General features: G+C 38.7%; 1 protein-coding gene across 9 annotated transcripts in view; it reads right to left on the reverse strand.

The window, feature by feature from the left end:
• The window catches only part of Adamtsl1 (ADAMTS like 1), a 429,521-nt gene that overhangs the window by 295,742 nt on the left and 111,340 nt on the right, over positions 1–22,439 (reverse strand). For all 9 annotated transcript variants that reach the window (XM_008845544.2, XM_029569590.1, XM_029569591.1 and 6 more), the window contains exon 4: positions 13,257–13,493. In XM_008845544.2, coding sequence (XP_008843766.1) covers positions 13,257–13,493 — 237 coding nt within the window. The remainder of the gene's footprint in view (positions 1–13,256; positions 13,494–22,439) is intronic.

Consider the following 22,439-nt stretch of genomic DNA (forward strand, 5'->3'; position numbering starts at 1 on the left):
TGTGTTCTTTAAATTCACTGAATTCTTTTATCATGGTTATAATTGTTCTTTTGAGTTCCATGTCCTACATTATCTCTAGGGGGGTCTCATTGTATTCCTCTAGAGGACTATTGGTATTTGGTAGGAATATGTTATTTTGGTTTTTCATGTTATTATTTTTTCTTTGTGATTTTGACATGTTAATTTCATTTGTAGTTTCTGATTCTTGTGTGAGACTCAAGCCTTCAAGGTTAGGTGTGCTTCTTTTTGTGAACTTTATGTGTCTTTGTGGCTTAATTTTTGGGCATGAAAAGCTGGTTCCTCTAAGCTTCTTGTTCTCTCTTTTGATTTTGTATTGGACTGGCCAGATTGCTTTTGTCTTCAGGAGTTCCCTCAGAGGCCCAAATCAGATGAGGATCAGATGCTCTCAGGCTTTCTCCTAAGGTCTGGATCCCTCTTAGAAAGATGTTGTCCTCAGGAATTTGGAGGTTGGACTGGCCTGGAAGCAGGGTCTATGAAAGATGCTGGTCTAGGGCAGCTGGTGGTTGCAAAGGGAGATGGGGGTGGGAATAGACCCCAAGGGCTCCTGGGGACTGCAGGGAGGAACTGGGTTGGTCTAGATCCAAAGGATCAGGAAGCCCTGGTGTCCAGGAAAGTCAGCCCTGGTGTCCAGGAAAGAGGCTGGCAGGTTGTGTAGCTCAGGGAAGCAGAGGGAGGTGAAGGTGGGACCAGGCCCAGAGGGCTTTTGGGGACAGGGAGAAGGAACTGGGTTGGTCTGGATGCAAAGGATCAGCAAGTTGTGGTGGTTCCCTAGGTGTCTGGGGCACCAACACAAGGAATGGGACAGGACCCAGACTAGGAAGAGAGATGGGCGGGGGAGATGGGAGGGTGAATGAGGCTGGGGAGTCAAGGCAGGGAGGACATGCTGGATTGACCCAGGAGAGAAATGGCGGGTTGTGCAGGCTCAGGGAAACAGAGGGAGTTGAGGGCAGAACCAGGCCCAGAGTGCTCCTGGGGACCGTGAGAAGGAACAGGGTCTGTCTGGATGCAAGGAATCAGGAAGCAGTGGTGGTTCCCAGGGCCAAGAGGTCAGCCCTGGGGTTCAGGAAAGAGGCTGACAGTTTGTGCAGCCCAGGGAAGCAGAGGGAGGTGAGGGTGGGACGGCCCAGAGGGCTCAGGGGAGAGAGGCTGGGGAGTTGTCCTACTTTGCCTATTTTTAATTTAATTTCTTTTTTCAAAGCCTAGGGCAAAGTGTCAGGTCTTAAAATTTCTTGTGTACTTAAACTTTGCACTTCAAGTTTCTGATTTTGTGATTTAAAAGGTGATAACCATATTAAGTTAGAGAGCTAAACTGATTAAAATGAAGATAATCTATTTTAGTCATGCTACTCCCCTGTACATGTAAATAATCCTTGCATCTGTCTTCCAATTTATAGCAAATAGAGTCACTCCATCCCCTTGGGACACTCACTGATCTTTATGAAAGGCCTTTGGAAACTTGGCATTCTGTACATTCAGCCCAAGAAAGGAGCGAATGGTTTCAGCAATTCTTGAGAGATCCTGGTTTGTATATGAATTAAATGGGCTGTTATCTTGGTGCAGAAGGTTCTGGGAGCCCCTTTACCATCTTGAAGGCCATGGTAATAAGCAGTATCCATTCCTTATTATTACTTGGGGGCAGGGGGTCCCAAATTCCAAACTACTTCTAGCTTAGTACACAATAAAAACGTTTGAACTGACATAAACAGACTGATTCACAGCCTGCAGGAAATAAGAACAAGACCCAAATATATTAAAAGATAAAAATGACATTTAAGATGAATAATTTATGTGAATTAGGAAGGACTTGTTCAGCAAAGGACAAAAATAGCCAACAGAGAGGTTCATTGAGTCATGGATACATGCATGCAAAGGTCACATTGAGCAACAGGATAAACTAAATGTGAATAAACTGTGTTCACTGCTAAATGGAAAGACCTCAACCTGACTGTGGATGGTTGTGGAAAATATGACAGAGAAAAAGGAGAAAAATGGGCACTAAGAGGAAGGATGAATGTTAGTCCTCAGGAAGTTTGAGGGAAGGAGTATCCAAGGACGAGGGCACTTTGGAGCCTGACTGCGCCGCCTCTCCTCTCCTTTAAGTGAATTTCAGTGCTCCGAGCTCCTCCCTTACTTCCCTGGGGTCTTGCACTGACAGCTCTTTCCTGGGATTGTAGCAGAATGCCTGGCATTAGTAGGTGTTTAATAGATCTTGAATGAATAAATCCATAGAAGTTGATCTCTCATCTTCCTGAACACTATCACCACATATAGGTTCATTTCAGGATTAAAGACAGTACACACACACACACACACACACACACACACACACACACACACCATCACACACACACACACACACGCACACACACACACACATACCAGTGCCACTAGCAAAATTAGTTCAGAAGGTTTTTGTCACACCCCAAAGTACCTCCATGTTCATTGACATCACTCCTTGTTCCCTTCCAACTCCCTAACTGCTTTTATTACTCATAGATTTGCCTATGTTGGGCATTTCATGTAATTACAAATATAGAATGCATGGCTTCTATGGCTTGAATGTGTCCCTCACAGATTCATAAGTCAGGAAAGTAAATCTTAACTTCAATATATTGATGGCATTAAGAGGCGGGGTCTTTAGGAGATAATTATGATTGGATGAGTTCATTAGGGCAGGTTCTCAGGACTACATTAGTGGCTATAGAAAGAGGAAGAGGGAACCTGAGCTAGCATGTACCATGTATCCTGTGTCACCATGGGATGTCCTCTGCCATGCTGTAATACAAGAAGGCACTAATCAGATGTCAGCACTATCTTTCTGGATGTCCTTCTTAATCTTTATTTATTTATTTTTATTTTTTGTGTGTGATTGTTATGCCTGCATGTATGTAAGTGAGCTCATGTTGTGCAATGCCCATGGAGGTCAGAAGAGTGCATCGGATCCCCAAGAACTGGAGTTGTTAGCCACCATATGGGTGCTGGGATTCGAACCTGGGTCTTCTGCAAGAGCAGGTAGTGCTCTTAACTGCTAAGCCATCTCTACAGCCTCCCTGGACTTCTATTCTTATTAATTATATAAGATATCCAGTATTTTGTAATAGCAACAAAAAACCCACTAAGACAGTGGAGTTTTGTTACTGGATTCTCCCTGCATACTTTGAAATTTATGCTGTAATATGTATTTCTTTCCTTTTTACTGTGAAATAATATTCCCTTATATGAATAACCACATCTATTTTTTTTCATTTTTAAACCAGCATACAAAGTCTTTGATTATATTCATCCATTCGTCAGTTGGTGGACATTTAACTTGCTTCCATTTATTGGCTATCACAATACTGTTGTTATGAACATTTGAGAACAGGCTTGTTTGTATGAATGTAAGGTTTCATTCTGGGCGTTCCTATCTCGAACAGTAACTGTATGTGTAACCTTTTCGGGGAACTGCTAGGCTGCTTTCCAAAAGAGCTGCCTTGTCGTGTACCACGTTCCCAGAAGTACTTCTCATGGACTCCTCTCGTCAGTGAGGACATTGTCCAGTGCTACCTAGTAGTAAAAAGGGAGGACATAAGAGAAAATTTCCCATTAGCCATAGAAAGCTGAGGGAATGGCTCAGCTTTGAGGGGAAGGCTCAAATCCTTTTTAGTGCTATATCCCCAGCACATAGCCTAGTGACCACATAGCTATACCCCAGATAGTTTTTGAATAAATGAATAGTTCCAAAGGTCACTGTGTAGTAAATGGTTAACTTTGTCCAGAGAGAGGTCTGACCTTTGCCCTCAGTTCTTGGGAGGTAATCTCCAAGACTTTGTAATATCATGACCAATAAGAAACTCTCTGTCTGGGAGGGTTGGAATGTGGCAAACTGTCTGTTCTCACAATGTGATTTGTGGGGGTTTGGTGATAGATTGACTACTGGAGGTACTGAAGACCAAGGTCAGCCACTCAGGTAGTCCACTTTGCCTAGGGGATCAAAGTTCTGGATACCCAGGACTGTACTGTGTTGCATTTCCCTGGATGACTGCTCCATGCATACTGCCAGAGCCTACTACTGAGAGAAGCAAGCACTCCCCACACGATTCTACTCTGAGAAGACACAGGCAACATTTGGAATTCTCTCAGGCCCTGTTCTCTACATCTCTTTCCTTAGCTTATCAGTATCTTCTGGTTGTAATAAACTATCATCTTGACCATAAGGGCTTTTGGTGTGCTCTGTGCATGCTTATAGTTAATTATCAAATCTGAACATAGACTTGGGGACCCATATGTTTGGAAGTGATCCCTGAAGTGAGCATGGTCGTAGAGATGAGCAGATTCTTGCAGTCACTATCAATTCCCTTAAAGGTGGTTAGGTTTAATAATTTAATAACTCTGTGTTTCTATAAACACACAGCTGAGAGAATCATTAATAGAATTAATTATTAATAGAATGAATCCAGAAAGCTGCCCGATCATGGTGGTACATGCATTTGCTGGCTTGTCATTGCTGTGTTACATGGAGGAACAAATGCTTTTTTCATGTCTCCTAAGGGAAACAGATTTCAGATACAATTGTCAGAACTATAAATTTGTTTTAGTCTGTATATTGCTATAACAGAATACCTAAAGCTGAGTAGTTTATAAATAACAAAAATTTACTTCTTCCAAGTTCTGGAGGCTAAGTTTAAGATCAAGGTTGGAGCATCTAGTAAGGGCTTTTCTGCTGTTTTTCTCACGGCAGTGGAATGATAAGAGGGGAGGAGGCAGGGGCAGGGGGGAGAGAGACTCGGGGAGACAGAGAGAGATGAGACAGAGACAGAGACAGAGAGTGAGAGATTCCATCTTTCTTCTTTTATAGTACCATCTAGGCCCAGTTTAGACAGTGCTCACTTATGCTGAGGGCAGATCTCCACTCAGAACACCAGCTCACATGCCAGGCCTCTCTGAAAATTCCCTCACAAACACAAATAGAAACAATGCTTTGCTAAGCATCTAAGCACCCCTCAATTCAGTTAAGTTGATAAATAACATTAACCACAATAAACATCAAAGGCCAATTCTGTCAAAGCACTAGAGGAGAAAGATGAGCCATTGTCCATCAGAATAAAAGTGATCCCTTTGTGAATGTCAGAGTACTCGACTAAATTACATGCTATCATTGAATGAAAAATGCAGTTTATTAATAGTAGTCTTGGGTGACTGGCTGAGTAGATTTCCAAGGAAAGCATGGAAGATATGGTCTCCTTGATATTTATACTCATTTGTGAGAGGAAAGACACAAATTTAGGCAATCAACAAAAATGTACTGGGGGCTGTGTACTCAAGGATAAAACACTTGCCTAACACTTATGAGACTCTGGGTTTGATCCTCAGAACTGGGGGAGAAAAAAAAAAAGAGGTATCCAATTTCTTGGGATTGGAGAGATTGCTCAGTGGTAAAGAGCACTGGCTAATCTTGCAGAGGACCTAGGTTCAGTACTCAGTATCCACATAACAATTGTAAGTCCAGTTCCAGGGGATCCAATGCCCTCTTTTTGAAATTATTATTATTATTTTAGTTTTTATGTGTATGAGTGTATTGCCTGCAGGGTATTAAGTGTACCCATGTCGTGCAATGCCCGTGGAGGTCAGAAGAGGGTGTCAGATCCCCTGGAACTGGAGTTAAAAACAGTTGTTAGCCACCCTGTGGGTACTGGGACTCAAACCCAAGTCCTCTGTAAGAGCAGTCAGTGCTCTTAACACCTGAGCATCTCTCCAGCCCCATCCATGACCTCTTTTATGGGCACCAGGCACACAAGTGGTGGGAACAGATACACGCAGGTAAAATACTCATATACATAAAAATAAATAAATAAATGGAACTGACACCTGATGATTTCAAAGATCTTTAACTTATGGAGGTAGTAATGCTCTGGTAATGGGGTGAGGGTGAGACTAGATTACTATTTGTTAGATAAATGATGTGTGTGACCCAAGCAAGCATCTCAGCAGGAGGCAGAATGGAGACAGAGTCATCCAATTAAGATCAGTACAATTCATATAATAAATGACTGGGACCTTTATGAATTGTAGAGGAAACTGGGCTGTCAAGCTAACCCTAAATGGACACAAATAGGACAAACTGAAAAAAAAAAAACCTGTGAGCACAGGGGTCTAGGTGCAGAGGTGAGGGCTTCCTGGACCTTCTCTGGTTGATAAAGCAATAATGCAATGCAGATCTTGAGAGATTCAGAGGACCGAGCATCAAGTCACAAGGATGGTTCACGAGCCTTGAAATCCAGTGGAATTTGGCATGCCCGTTTCTGATGTACTTGGGACCTATGGTGTGTGTTTCATTGCTATTTCTGTCTTTTGGAGAGGAAGCGTCTATCTATGAATGTCTCACCAAAGATTTGGAAGCAGCTTTTTTTCTTTATTATGTTGAGGCAAGTTCCTTCTACACTTAATTTATTGAAAGTTTTTATCATGAAGAAATAGTGAATCATATTTAACAGTTTTTTTACTTTATTATGTTTGTTTTTTCATTTTTGATATTTTTATTGTTTTTGTGCACTTAATACATCTTAATCAAATTTAGACCCCCTTCCCATCTTCCACAGCCCCTCCACCAGATTTCAGCTTTTCTGTCATGTATGTTAAGTCCTATCCAGTCAAGCATTTCTATCCAGCTGTCCCTCAGTGCAAGTTCATCCACTGGAGTCTAGTCAGCCTATTAGAGTCCCTCCCTTAAAGATCTCACCCAGTGATCATTTGCCAGTAGTTCCTTTGTTAGGGTTGGGGCCTGCTGCCCGTTTCCCCTGCTCCATGCCGGGATTTTGTCTGATGAGTCGACATGGGTCTCGCGCATGCTGTCACCATTGCTGCAGGTTCAAATGAGCAAGTTCCCAGTCCTGAAAAGCCTCTGTTTCTTTCTGTTCATAGCTGATAGCTTTTTCAAAGGATTTTCATACAGAAAAACTCATTTTTAATGCAACTAACACTTAGATGTTTGCACATGCATCTCTAATCTCTGTATATTTGATTATTATTCATCACAGTTGGTTACTTTCTGAGCTCCTTGGCAACTGAGCATGGATATAAAGTCACCAGGTAGATTTCAGTGATAATGTTTTTCATATCTACTAATTAACATGAAACAAATTCTTATGCTTCTTCCTCAGATATAACTCATTTTTAATTTATTGATTTTTTATGTGTATTTCATACAGAATATCCCAAACTATCTTATTCATCTATATGCCCACTGTTAGTGGTATTAAAAATGAGTTTTTCTGGGGCTGGAGAAATGGCTCAGTGGCTGAGAACACTGACTGCTCTTGCAGAGGACCCAGGTTCGATTCCCAGCACCCACATGGCGGCTGCAAACCGTCCTTAACTCCAGTTCCAGGGGAATCCAAAGCCCCCTTTTGACCTCTGTGGCATGATATGGGTGCACTCACTTACACACAAGCAACACACTCACACACATAAAATAAAAATAATAAATATTAAAATAAATTATTTTAAAAAATGAGTTTTTCTGTATGAAACAGTGTATTTTAAAATGAAACAGAGATCTTTTTTTTTGAGACAGGGTCTCCCTGAAGCCCCAGCTGTCCTGGTTTAACTCAACTGTAAACGTAAAAAGTCACAGCCAATTTTGAAAGAGATGAATCTTAGCTCTGGAAATTGTTATTGAATTGTTGTAATGAAATGCTTCTTCTAATTATGTGGTTATTAAATAAATAATTAAGAAAAAAGATTTTCCTATGCTCTTGGATGGAGAGGAATAAAGTACCAGAGAGAGCATATCCAAATCTTGCCCTAAGCGATTGAGGTGAACAAATTTGGGACTTGTAAGTTGACAATACTTAGGTGCTGTTTTAGAATTAGAGTTGGTGCTGAAAAACTTTGGCAGTATTAGGCTCAGGTTAATATTTTACACTTGGAAGGCTATGAAACTAAGGGGCAAGTGGGCAGGTTATATATTGAGCTGTATCCCTCTGAAAGATAGGCTAAGCCTAAATCTCTGATTTTGGTGAATATGATATTATTTGGAAATCGTGCTTTTGTAGATATAATCAAGTTAAGAAGGGGCCCTAATCCAATTCCTGCTGTTACCCTTATAAGACGTAGTGAATATATATCCAGGAGAAGGTCACATGACAACAGAGGCAGGGCTGCAGTGACATGGCCCAAAGCAACAAATCTAAGGACTAAGGGCCACTAATAGAAGCAGGGTTGGGCAGGGATGGATTCTCCTGAGTCTCAGAGGCAGTATGGCTCAGATGATACTTTGATTTTGTATTTCTAACCTCAGAACTGTGAGACAATAAATTTCTCTTGTCTAAGTCACCATGTAAAGAAATTTGGTCTTTCCTTCCTTGAGACCAGGCCATGTGGCCCTTCTCAGCAGAGGTAGCTCTAGTAGAAGAAAAAAGACCTTCTGTACCTCATATTTTGCCAGCTAGAACCTACACACGTGATATTAATAACAAAACATGATAATAATGGGAAAAAAGAAATTGGGGCTTTCTTGGACTAGGAGGAAAAAGAGAGCAATTGAACAAATAATGAGAATAGAAATAAAGTCAAACTTGTTTCTTAGAAAGAGTACCCACTTTACAGTGAAGTCAATGGAATGTAGTTCAAATCTCCCCTCAGAGTTTATTCTGGGACAATGAGACCATGCTTTACTTATCTTTCCATTTATGTCTATTTACCACTTATCACATTATTAATTCTTAAGTAAAATTCTGATAAATGAATACATAAAAACAAATTATAGAGTTTTTACACAATAAGTCTACAAAGGCATCATCCTTGGTAAGAGATTTTGTTTAGCTCTGCATCCTCCTAACCTTACAGCAGATGACTGAAAGAACAACAAAAATCCCGGTTCAAAACTCAACTCCTAATTAGTAATTTGTTTAATCTTTAATGTATCACGCAATGGGAGAAAAGGAGGTTATGCAGCACTACGCTTCCACATGGAACTGGGTTATACAACACAGAGGGAGCAATAGCCAGCTCCTCATTTCTGACATCACCACCTCTGGAATAACTGGAAGACATTTGATACCAGTGACTCAGGTCAGAGACAGAGATGGAGAAATAATCATTCCATTTAATTCATTTCAAACTACTCACCACAAAAATGGTTAAAAATGAAAAGAACTTTGGTCATTTAATATTGTAAGAGAGAAGTAGGTACAAAGTCTCCCTAATTTCACGTATTGCTTATTTCTTTACTGTACTACTCATTTAAAAACATTATCTAAGGCATTACTTGAAAGGAGTTCTCCTTTTCCTTTTTGAAATGTTTTCTTTTCTGAAACAGCAATAGGTAATATTATAAATATGGGAATTCAGTACAAAGGGTTGGTTTCTAGTCATACTGTTTGATATAAATATATTAAATATCAGCTGATGAATTTTATTAATTGTAAAAATAAAACATACTTTTCTCTATTTTCTCTCAAAATAACCTCAAAATTATTTTTGATGACAGCATGTGTTCTATCTGTAAATTTATAACATTCCTTAAAAATATTCAAGACAGAAGCTGGCTTTGTGTTTTATAACAAATATAAACGGAGTAATTTGGATAATGGAAGTCAATGAGTAACAGCAGTACTATTAGAGCTGATCCTATTTGTGACGGCTCATTAGCTTTACACAGGACCCAATTCACCACTCTGGAGCAGGAACTGATAATGGGATACCTTGGAACTGTTCTAAAAATGGCTCCAGCAGGAAATCAGCAGGTCTGTCCATTCACTGGGAGTCAGTGGCTCTTGTGAGATGCAAAACTTACTAAATCATCTACTAAGCAAAACCACAGACGAAAAAGACAGAGACAGGAAAAACTGGGGGCATTATTAACACTACTAGCTGGGGTCTCCTGAGCTCACCATGAGCACCTTGCACACATTTGGTTGCTTAATTTTCACAGCCTCTTTATCAGTCACTGACAGGTATCCTCATATTGCAACCGAGGAAGCTGAGGCTTATGATTTTGCTCCCAGTGATATATCAATAAGTGATGGAGCGTAGATTCCTGATCATGCAGTGCTGATTCCAGGGTGTCTGTCCTTAATTTTTCATACTATGTCAAACTTGCTTCCCTATTTTGCTCTATCTCCAACTTCATGTACTTAGAATAATGAGTCAATAAGGATCTTCAAGTTTCTCAACTTAAGAAAGAAGCTGAGACTACACATCAGCACAGTGATCTCCAGCGGATGATTCTGATTGTAGGAGAGTCAGAGGGAAAAGGACAGTGGTTTGGAAAGGTTTAGCCCCCCCCCATTGCGTTCCTAATATTAGTGATAGCATTTAAACTAGAAAAAAAAACATAGCCAATGGGATATGCTGAAAAATAACTTGGAGAACATATTTTCAGAAAGTTGATGAACACTGCCACTCCCTGACCTTCAGTCTGTTGTTAACTAGCTGTGAATTCCTGGAAAAATCACACTACTCGGTTCAGCCCTGTGTCTTGAGGCTGGGCTAGATCATTTCAAAGGCAGAGTTTTCTAAAGATACTCTGTGAGGACCTCTAATTTCTGTGTGCCAGAGAAAAAGGGAAAGCACAGGGTAGTGACTTTCTCAAAAGGCAAACTAAATTAGTGTGAAGTCAGGTTCTTACTGCTTTCCGGTTATTAACATTTCAATTGGAAAATGATAGCACTGAAAGTAAATGGGAGAACTTTTCTTACAGGTATGTGGTTCCAGGGATAGAACCTAGGGCCTTGAGAATGCTACGTAGAGCCCCCCAATGCTGAGTTAATCTCCCCCCCCACCTTCTCCCTTCCTCTTTCTTCCTTCTTTCCCTACCTCCAGGAAACCAACACTCTAATATGTTGTCTGACTCAAAACGTTCAGGGTCTTCCAGATTTCCACTATTTGCAGTTTCACAGCTGTAAATTTTCTTACTTGGTACTCTGTGATTGGTGAGAGAATCTCATTTTATACAGAGTCAAACAGTTTAAGGAGGCTACCTACTTTGACCAATATCATATACTTAATGATGAGCCAAATTCTACCTCATGTCATTTGTCTTTAAATCCTACCTGCTTTCCAATCTATATGTGGTTCATTAATCTTGCCTCACCACAGAGCCACAGCTTTAAAGGCCTAGGAGTAATCAATCTATATTTCTGATGGATGGGCTTAAGATTTTCTTTGTAAGAGCTTTCTAGGTGATTCTGGTACATATTCAATTTGGGAACCACTACCAAATCATACTTGCCTCTGTGCATGGCAGAAGGAGCAGGTGCTTGGGAGCTAGACAGAACTAGATATACCTGGGCAAGGCATGTAATTGTGTCAGCCTCTGTTCTGCAGCCATGAAATGAGGGTAATGCTGTCAAACATGAAGACCGTACATATTTGTAAAAAATGCTTGTCCAACCCAAAGAGTAGATGGTGCATTAGTCACTCAGAAACTGCAGCTATCATGACTATTGCCGCTATAGTCAGAATAGGAAACATGCCGCTGGTGTGCTGCTCTGTTCTTATCAAGGAAGGATTAGGTGTATAGATAAATAGCAATGCTTCTAAAATTTTCCTAATGTAATTTAGAGCAAATACAGGCAATCCATTTATTCATGACAGTATCTAAGTCTCATTTTCCTCCTCTGCTAAGACTATCTTCTTGTTTATAAAAGCCAGGCACCCCATAATTTGATTGTACAGATGAAGGACTGAATAGTTTTGATAAAGTAGCTCTTAGAGGGGGATAGGAGGGGGATGGTGGCACACACCTTCAATATCACTACTTGGAAGACCTTGAATTCAGACCCATTTCTGCCGTAATGAACCATGTAACTCTCACAAGATCATGCATATTTTCTAGTCCTTGAATTTTTATTTATAATCTGTGGATCTCATTTGCTTTACACAGCTGCACACACAGACAAGGGATGGGTGCTTGCTTAGCCTCATAGTGCGGCCACTTTCCTGTAGTTATTTGTTTTATGATTCTTTACTATTTCTAAAAATTTTACAGATTCCATAATTCCATTTCAATAAAACCAAGAGTCCTACTTGGCTATTTATAAGTAATCTCAAATAATTTTTCAAATACTTGTAAAATGTTACTAATAAGCTTGTTCACATATTGTTTTTAAAGGTGTACAGATAATCTCTAAGACCCTTGCAAGCTTTAAAACAATAAAAGCTCACATTCAGATTAACATTTGAAATTCATATATCTTATACATAAAGAAAACATATATGTGTACCTCATCTCCATGAAAAGTCTTGAACATGCCTGTTCCTGAATCATTACTCTAACCCTTATACAGTTTTATTGTATCTCTTTACTTCTCTGTCACATAAAACCTGACATCTCACATCTTTTATAACATTTGTACAGAATTTTTTTCTTTTTATATCAAGATATTGATTTAAGTTTTAAATAAGCATGAATTTAAAACAAATCACTGAGACATATTTTATACTTTTCTCATATTGTGAGTTGTTACAAATTCTGACTCAATCATTGTCACTCAATCAGTTAGAATTTCAAAGTGATTTAGGTGACAGGAATTATAAAATCCCGAGATAAAATGTAGGAGAACTTGCTGCTTCCTTACTGTCCCAACTGTATTGAAAATTTACACAAATGTAGGGAAAGGCGTGGCCATATCAGCTAGGCTGGGTTGAAGACAAGTAACTTGTTCAAACCAAGAATATCACAGACATTTGATTTCTGCTATCAATTCATCAATGTTTACTTCAAGTAAAGTGATAGTAAGTAAAATAAAATAGTAAAAAATAGTAAAAATATAGTAAAATGTAAAAAAAAAGCAAGTAAAAGTAAAAGTAATAACGTGTCAGCACACTTGTCATGAACTTGTGGTCTTCACCTAAGGCCCACTTTGTGAATAGTGATGACCAGCTCACATTATAGAACAAGCAGATTCTCTGTATGCTGTATGGACTGTGTCCTTTTATGTCTTACAGAGCAGACTATTTAAAGGACATTTGCGTCAACCTCAATATTTTTATTCTTTTGTATTCAAGTGACACTCAAGGAAAGAAAAAATAACATCTCCAGTCCACATTTCCTTATACAGAACACAACCCTGGCACTAGTCACTGAGATTAAACCTCAAACTGAAATGAAACCTCAATCTTTAAATATGTTACTATTTATAAATTCTAGGAAAGGTAACTGAGTGATTCCAATAGTGAGATTCTGCAAAAATTATGTACACCACGGCACTAACCCCTCCAGATAAGTTAAAGGGAAGGAATTCAGCACTTACTTGGCATAATCCACTGATGCACATGTCCAAAGATTCTGTATAGCAGCGCGTACCATCTAAGACTTTAGGTGCTAGTTCAACAACCAAGCTGGTTCCTTTGGCTTGGCACTTGAGAGAGCATGGGTTGTCAGGGTCGTTAGACACAGGAAGCCATTCATAAAACTGGCCGTGGTGCTTGACGTCATTATGAGCAGAACACTGCTGAGCTCGGAAATCACCTGCTTCTGGTGGGCAGTCCTGGAGAAGTGGGGAGAACAGACAAGCACACGTTACGAGGGCAGCCCTGAATAGAAAACTGGAACAGCTATGTAGTCTGTGAAGGTCATAGAAAACAAAACCAAACTCCTCATCACTGCAGATGGCCCTTACAATATCTTTTAAGAAGGTATATGATTATCTAGGCCCCTAAAGCCAAGCTCTGAGAAATAAATGACTTTGATAGATTTATTGATTGGTGTCAAATGAGAAAGTAACTGGCCTGAAATAAATTTTTAGATTGACATGAGTAGAAAGTAGCCATCTTTAAATTTTTTTCTGAAAGATGTCCGCTGGCCTCTTCAACACTGTGATTTTTCAATTTCCTTCTAATCTGGGATTAATTTAAAGTGTTTTTTTGCCCCTTTCAGTCCTGACAAGAGATATGTCAGGTTTTTTGTTGTTGTTTGTTTTGTTTTTGTAGCTGGAGTCAAGGCTTCATGCATCCCAAGCAAGAGGCAAGAGTTCTATCACCGAGCTACATCCCTAGACCCTCTTTTCGGGGAGGTTGGTGTTGCTTTCACTTTGGAGCCCAAGCTGATCTGATCAGGAACTTGTGATCCTTCTGTCTCTGCTTCCTGATACTGAGATTATGGGTGTGAACCATCATCTCTACCTAGAGCTATTACAATTCTCTTTTAATAGTAGCAAAAAGTTATAATTCCATTAAAAATTTTGTGAGGTCATTTGTGATTTGTTTTATGAAACTTAGACTTTATAGCACCTAAAATTCATGAGGAGAAATAAAAGAGATCATCTTTTATATGTGAATTGCTTTGGACTCAGGCAGCGAAGCAGAGAGGAGCCGTCATGGGCTTCCCCCTCAGCTGCGTGGCAGTGATGCAGCAGGTCTCCCTATATCTGGGTCTTCCTATATCTTCCTGTCTTAGTACAGAAGCAGTAATCCCACTCAGCTCACAATACTGTGTGAGAAGCTCATGAGCCAATGCCAGCCACTGACTGATGCAAGATATCCAGTAGTGATTACTAAAACGATTTAGTGAAACCATTGACAATAAACAACCAGGGAATTAGGAAATTCTATCAATTTAAATTTTAAATGATATTGACAGAGACCAGTGGAAAATAAAATCCTTTAAATGTCTGTTTCATAAGGGGAAATTTAAAATGTAAAACCATGGCTGATAATGGTTATAGCTAATGGATGATAAAGCTCAGAGATAACAAGTAAAAGTAAGCCTCAAAGGTCAAATAGTACTTATCCCTTCAGCAGGCTTTGTGACACTGCCCTAGCTTGCTCTTCTGTTGCTGAGATAAAACACTTGGCCAAAAGCAGATTGAGGGAGGAAAGACTTTATTTGGTTTACACTTCCAGGTCACAGTCCATCATTAAAGGAAGACGGCATGACTCAAGCAGAAACTCAAACAGAAACACGGAGGAACACTGCCTAAGGCTTGTGCTCAGCTGCGTTCTTGTACAGCCCAGACCCACCTGCCTAGGGATGGTGTTGCCTACAGTGGGCTGGGCCCTCCCACTTCAACCATCAATCAAGATAATTTCTCACAGACATGTCTACAGACCAACCTAAGAAATTACTCAGTTGAGATTCCCTCTTCCCAGGTGACTCTATGTCGTATTAAGTTGACAATAAAATCTAACCAGCATAGACAGAAAAATTTTATTTGCTATCATCAGAACGAGGTTTCCTATAAAGTTTTGAGACTATCCAGCACTGTCGAGGCTTCAGTTCTAATCTTTTGTCTTAAATGATTTGTATTTGGTCATTAGCAGTTACCCTCACTATACCATCAATTTGAGAGTTCTTTTATATTGTTTTTTCCCCATGAAAATCTCATTACATTCATATAAACATTTAGAAAACAGCATTGGCCTTTACTTCATGAAATGGAATTTCCTGACTCTTCTATTACTTTGATCTTATTGAGCAGCATGCAGGCTCTGGTATTTGAAGAAACACAAATTCTTACTACGCAAGGTAGGATACAAATAATTAACTAGGACAAATACGAAATGGCTCAAACAATATAAAATCTTAAAGACATTGTTAATATAATATTTGTTTATTTTTAATAAAACAGTGGTAAAAGAAGGGACAATTACAGCATAGATGTATAGGTACCTAACAAGGCCAAGGAATTTTTCACTTTTATATTTTTACATTTTTACTAATTTTTAGAGAATTTCATGAACCGTAGTTTGATCCTAGTCATCCTAATTCCTCCCCTTAACTCTTCCCACCCTGTCTCCCTACCCCCCAAATTTGTGATCTTTTTATCTTATTTAATAACCCATGATTTTAATTTGTATTGTTCATATATTTCTGGGTGTGGGGTTATCCCCTGGCACATGGCCCGCATACCATGAGCCACACCCTTAAAGAAAACTGACTCTCCCTGCCCCAGAGGCCATCAACTGTCCTTAGGGATACAGTCTAGTATGGAATGGAAAAGATTCCATGAGTACCCACCCCAAGTGAATTTTAAATATTGCTGGAAAAAGTGTGATTGCAATTGTGTGCTACCACGCATAGTGCAAATTAGCTTCTTAAGTGATGGGATATAGATTAATTTTAAAAAATTAATAAATGAATGTATGCAAGGTGTATATATGTGTGAGAAATCCAAATTGTACTTCCTACAAAACTATATTGTTAATCACAAAACAAGGTAAATTCTATCAGACCAGAACAGGTAACACAAACTAAAAATCACTGTTCTAACCTCACTAGTAGTTTCAGGTCCTATGTTCCAAGAGAAAAGCAAAAGTTGATTTAACATGAACTCTTTGCAGATTCATATTCTAAAGATAATCCTGCAACGTGCCTAGTTAGGAACTTCTACCACCATCTCACTAAACCTCACTTGTTAACTTCTGTCCTAAAGCAACCCTGTAAGTAACTTCAGTCCCAAGCTCTGCACATTTGCTGCACTAAATCTCCCTGTTGGCCATCCTAGAGTTTTGGTTAAGTTGCTGCTTTCCCTTCTTAGTAGGATGAATAAGCCTAGCTTCGGGTGATCCACAATTTCCTCTAGTGTTATTGATGGGATCATTTACCTAAACGTATCATTTCATTAATAAAATCTAAATCAAGTGGTTTCTTTTATATAACACCTGGCATCCCAGGCACTACTTGATTATTATGGCATACAGAAGTGCTGAAGTGGGCTTGAAGATGCGGAATACTGAGAGAATTGTCCCAAACACTGCTCATGATTATTTTTAGTTCTTTTATCTCTAAGCACAAGTGAACCAGCCAGAAGGGAATTCCAGGGCCAGGGGGATCTAGGTGAGAAAACAGAGAAATAATTAAGAGACGTCTTAGTTTGAACCAGAGGTAATTTTCTGCATTTTTCCAATTCCAAACAAAGTGTCGATTGTATTTTTAAATCAAAGTGGTACATAACGTTAGTAGAGACATGAAACTCCTACAGATTCTCTGTGGGCCCTTCTGCTTGACAAAATGTGCTTCATATTTCCTAAAATGAGTACGACTCAAAGGTTTTTAAAAAATGAGAGAAAAACAAACTTAAGAAAACTTATTCAGACATGTTGTGTAGAGTCAACATGCAAACAAATATTCCTGTTTACAATTCACCTGCATATGATGGTTTCAAGAATACTTGCTCTAAATCTTATTATTTTTACAACTAGAAAAATATCTTTCAGATTAATAATGCTTGTGAGTACCTTTGTACACTTTTATTACTATTGTTTTTCCCAATCAAACTTTTGCAGAGATGAGAGGATGTATTTTGATACATTAAGAATGTACTTGAAACCTGGAGTTCAGAGTTAGAAAATGCGCTTCAGCCTTCTTAATGTTTGTGTTTATTTGTACTTGGCAAAATGCAACTTCCTGTTTTAAGAAACAGACTTAAGAGGACTTTTAAAACAGCGACAGAAAGCTTCCTGGACATCAAATAGCTCTTACCAAATAACATTTTGAGGATTTAAGTGTAAATGAATCAGAAACACATGAATCAAATTTCCCTTGAAATACACATATTTAAAAATGAAGGGAAGAGGGATCTGGCAAAACATTCTTTCTTTGAACCCAAAACTTCTCAATCATAATTCAAGACCTTCATCGAATCCCCAGAAGAAGGCAGGAAAAGTCCCTGTAGCCTCTTGTCCCACAAGTATCCTAATAAATATTAATAACAACAACAACAACAGCAACAACAAAATAAGTCATTGTATAGACAGCTATAATCCACAAACCTTTTAGTTTTAATTATTTGATCCTTTAAGTATACTTCCACGACTTCTAAAAGTCAGATTTAAAAACTGACACATTAAGTGATGTGCAAAATAAGAATGCCTTCTCCTGGGCATCACCTTTGAGGTACCAGCTTCTGGGAGTGCTTTTTAGCACAAGGTACAGTTTGAGCAAGAGGGTGGTAAAGAACCTATGCCGTTCTCATTAAAAAACCAATGGTATTTCAATGAAATACTGAAAATGAAAACAAATTATGAATTACATATTTTTGCATGGAACTTGGAACACAGGAATAAAAACCACGGAAAAGTCAATTGACTGGACAAAACACACCTCACCCCTCAGCAAAAACCCAACAGAAATTCAGTGTGTGAAGAATGAATTGGACAAAAAGATTCTCAACTTTCTGTTCTCTTTGATCTCCAGAAACACCAAGTAGAAAGGAAGCAAAATAAAGGAAAAGACAAAGGAGAAAGTCTCTCCGAATGTTGAAAGTCTAACACACCTGCAGACCGGCCACTGTGTCAGGTCACTGGGCTAGGAACTAACTGCCTCTGTGAAAATATATTTTCTTTGCAATGGATGATCCCAGGAATTACTGTATTTAGCCATTTGATATCATATTTTTTCCTCTCCAATGTTTAAGCACTTAATCTTGACCATGTCAGAGCTTTGTTCTTTAAGAACACAAAAATAAAATCTGACCTTTTATTTGCCCCCATTACAATTCATACAGTCTGTGGAGTTCTGCCATATATGAACCCAATTCAAAACACTCTCTGCTTAATCAAGTAGTCGGTGGGAAAGATAAGATGGATCCCAGATGTCCCCGCATAATGATGCATGGATTAGATTACATTGTAGGACAGAAGAGGGTTAGCTTTTCAGAGTTTATTCACTGGGTGAAATGAAAATGATTGTGTCTCAGCAGCTGAGACGGCAGCGTATGAAAGGCCTCTGAAATATCTTTTAAAAATACACAGAAGGTAGATTCAGGGTCGATAGAAACATTGCTTTCTTTATTTTTAATTATTTTTTAATCATTTATTCATTGACAGTGCTTCATGTTGCCTAGGCTATCCTCAAACTTACTACTTGTAGCTGAGGATGACCTTGAACTCCAGATCCTCCAGCCTGCACCTCCTGAGTGCTGTGATTACAGGTGTGTACCACCATGTCTGCCTCTTATTTTCTTTCTTTTTAAAGAAGATGTTTTCTTCCTGAAGGCCACTCATCTGCTTTCATCTGCCCTCAAGCATTCAGTGGTTGGCCTATTCATTTAACTTATTGTATGAATGTGATGGCATGAATACTCTAGTGCTATGGTTTTATTTACAGTCAATATTAATACTTGGTTGTATCAAGACAACACTAGAAATTACATTCCAATGAACATACACTTTTGTCATCGAAAAAACCACATCCTTCTGACTTCATTTTCCTCTGCTACAGCCGTTCTTCTAAACCCCATGTGGTCCTAATCATTCATCCTTCACAAAAGTTACTGTGAAAGAAGCAAATTAGAATTGTTTGGTAAATGTATACTCTATCCTCCAATACTGAATCAGCTCTTGAAGATAAGAATATAGAAATTTTTCAGTTACTTGACAGTTTTAGAAAACACATAAGTTTGAACTTATTTCTTTACGATGTTAGAAATCCTCAGTTTGTTGATGTTAAAGCAGAAAAAGATGACCATGGAAGATTTCTCTACAAACAATCAGATGAAGGATCTGGAACACCCTCAGTGTCTTAGCATGTTTAAGTAGATGTTGCGCCATGCTGTCTTTTATTTACTTGGCTTTCTGTTTCCTGTATTGAAAGGTAAGATGAAACCATTGAACAGTAAATATCCACTGATCTAATCCAATCTGCTGAGATATTTTATTCTTAACACTATAATCCATATTCCGGGTCCTGTTTCCAATTCGGACCACCTCTCCTGAATTTCAGACTCATACGTACAGCTACTTACTCGCCATTTGGATATTTAAGATATCACAGATTCATTGTCTTCTAACCTAAGCTTCTGATTTCCCTGGAGCTTCACCGAATCTGACCCCCTGCAGCATTCACCATCCAGCCAATGTCAGCCTCATCCTTTTCAGACTCCAATACCTTAGAGCTATGGTTCTCAAGCATAAGCACACTTCAAAATCAGGTGGAGGGCTTATTGAACAAGATGGCAAGAGCCCCTCCCTCCAGGGCTTCTGATTCAGTCGATCATAGGTGAGGTCCAATAATTTGTATTTCAGAGAGATCCCAAGCAATGCAGCTGCTGCCAATTTAGTAGTGCCCCTTTGAGAACCAGTGCCACAGAGAAGTATTGGTTCTAGTACAGAAGTCAATTGAATCTGTCTACAGCTGAGGCAGAGCCATTGTCATGTCTCATGTGAATTCTTACGGTTTTTCTTTCTTCTTTGCTTCCTGGACACTTTGGTCAACACAGCAGCCAGAATGATCTTATTAAAGCATAAAACAGATAGTGTCACCTCACCTCCAACTCATGTGATGGCTCCTCACTTAGATTAAAAGTCAAGTTATTATCCTACATATGAGGAAAGATTGGCTCCCATTGTTTCTCTAGCCTATGACTGGGTTTGGCCACACTGGATTCTTTCCCACATGTTGAACTCAAGAACACTCTTTAGGACATGTATGCTATCTGCTTCCTCTGTCTAGAATTCTGTCTATATTCTAAGGAGCTAATTACCTTACTTGATTAAGTCTTTACTCAGATATCACCTTCTCAATGAGGCCTGATTCTTCCCACTCTTTATAACATTGTACCCCCACTACTGATTCCTCTTTATCCTGCTCAGGTCTCATTTCTTCCACACCATCACATCGTCTTTGGATATACTCTGTGATCTGATTTACACTATTTATTTGCTTGTTTTTTCATTGTCGGTTTCCTTGCACTAATATATTCTATAGAAGGACAGGGATCTTTTACTGTGGCCTGCTGTTATATACGGGGTGCTATTTATTGAGAGAATGACAAACATTGAAAAGTTAAACATTATAGTTTTCATTACAGAAACTTGAATTCTGTCTTCTTAAATTTTACAGTAATTTAAATCTTGATAGTTTTCTTACTGGAAGAATGTTTAATTCTTTCCTTTAAAAAAATAAAGCTACAAGAATACTTATATATTTCAGACCCTAGGAAAATTGAGTAAGGAGTCTTGCCTACTTCTGAATGAGCAGATTGATATTTCCTCTCTCATGTAAACAAATTTAATAGGGCAATATTAAGAAACATAAAATGTGCTGAAATCATTTATTATTTCAAAAATAGCCAGACATTTATAAATTTTATTAAACACTTAGTGTTACATGCATGCACTATAAAGTGCTAATGTTAAGGTAACAAGCTTTAGCCTCCAAATTTTGGCCACCTGCTTATACTAACATCAACATCATCATCAAAAGCATTTATTTGTGCAAGGCTGCTCACTGCTATGCAAAGTGAAATGAAACAGACACAGTCCCTCCCTGTCTAGACAGTCTGTATGGATACAATTCTATTATATTTCAAGATCATAATATTTAAATTTCTAACATATCACCATGAGTGCAAAGAACGGAAAGTGGAGCTGTGCTTGGAGGGTGGTGCCACAGGAGGTAAGGCCATTTGTGGACGGTTTTTCCCCCTTTTTGTAAAGGCCGCCAATGAACTTTCTTCTTTCAAAGTCAGTGCTAAAGGTTTGGGACACCATGTTTTCATGTGTATTAGACACAATTAAAGGTACTTTGTTTTGTTCTCTTTTTTTTCCCTGATATGAAAGGTTTATAGATTTTGTTTTTAACCCCACCCCCAACTCTCTACACTTTTAGGAAATGGCATATTCAAAGGAAATGCATGCCTTTTAGAATTAACCATTAATTCTAAAAGTCGCCTAACTAAGAAGTTCCATACTCAGTTAAATATCTTTGCAATCTTGCAATCCTGTTAAAGTATTAGAGCACTGTAATATACCCCAGCTTCAGGTGTGTCCTGCCATGTGCTCACTTCAGTGGGTGCTGGTCCCAGCACAATGAGCAGGTTTAAAGTTTTCCACAGTGTTCACACAGGATCACACACTGAAGTAAAGATGTGTGACAGAACTAAGCAGCCCTGCCCTGCTCGGTTTTACCTTGTTATCTGAAAACAAATGCTTTTCCTCGGTAGTTTGGAATGTCTTCAGGCCTCGCTGAGCTGATCTAAGTGAAAATATTGAAAACATTTAGTTTTAAAAGTTCACTTTTTGCCCCTTTGGGCAGCTTTTATTTCAGTGCTTTTATTTTTTCTTCTTTGAACAATGCAGACTTTTAGAATCTAATTCCCTAGAGGTATTTGTCAGACTGGTTATAGTTTGTCATGTTAGACTTTTAAATTCTCTCAATTTAAAAAGTATTCATTCCTTTAGGCTTTTTAAAAAGTATTTTCAGTTCCTTTCTTTGAATCTGCTCCAATTTAGCAGTATCTTCTCTTAAATCAGCATTTCTTACTTTTTACTATTTTTTATTGCAGTCTAAAATAAATGTTCTCTCCTCCATCCCCCAAATTAGCATATTTGGAGAGGTAATTTGTAAGACTTTTGTAATGTGGCATACCACTTTGTTTTATAAGCACACAATTATACTCAAAATTTTGCTCTCAGACTGTATTGAAGAAACTATTTGTGATAGAGTCAGGTTGAAAAGGGAAAGTGAATACTTAAACTGTCATTACTTCTGGGTG

The sequence above is a fragment of the Nannospalax galili genome, unplaced genomic scaffold (assembly GCF_000622305.1).
Source record: "Nannospalax galili isolate Female #2095 unplaced genomic scaffold, S.galili_v1.0 scaffold1082, whole genome shotgun sequence".
Taxonomy (NCBI): Eukaryota; Metazoa; Chordata; class Mammalia; order Rodentia; family Spalacidae; genus Nannospalax; species Nannospalax galili.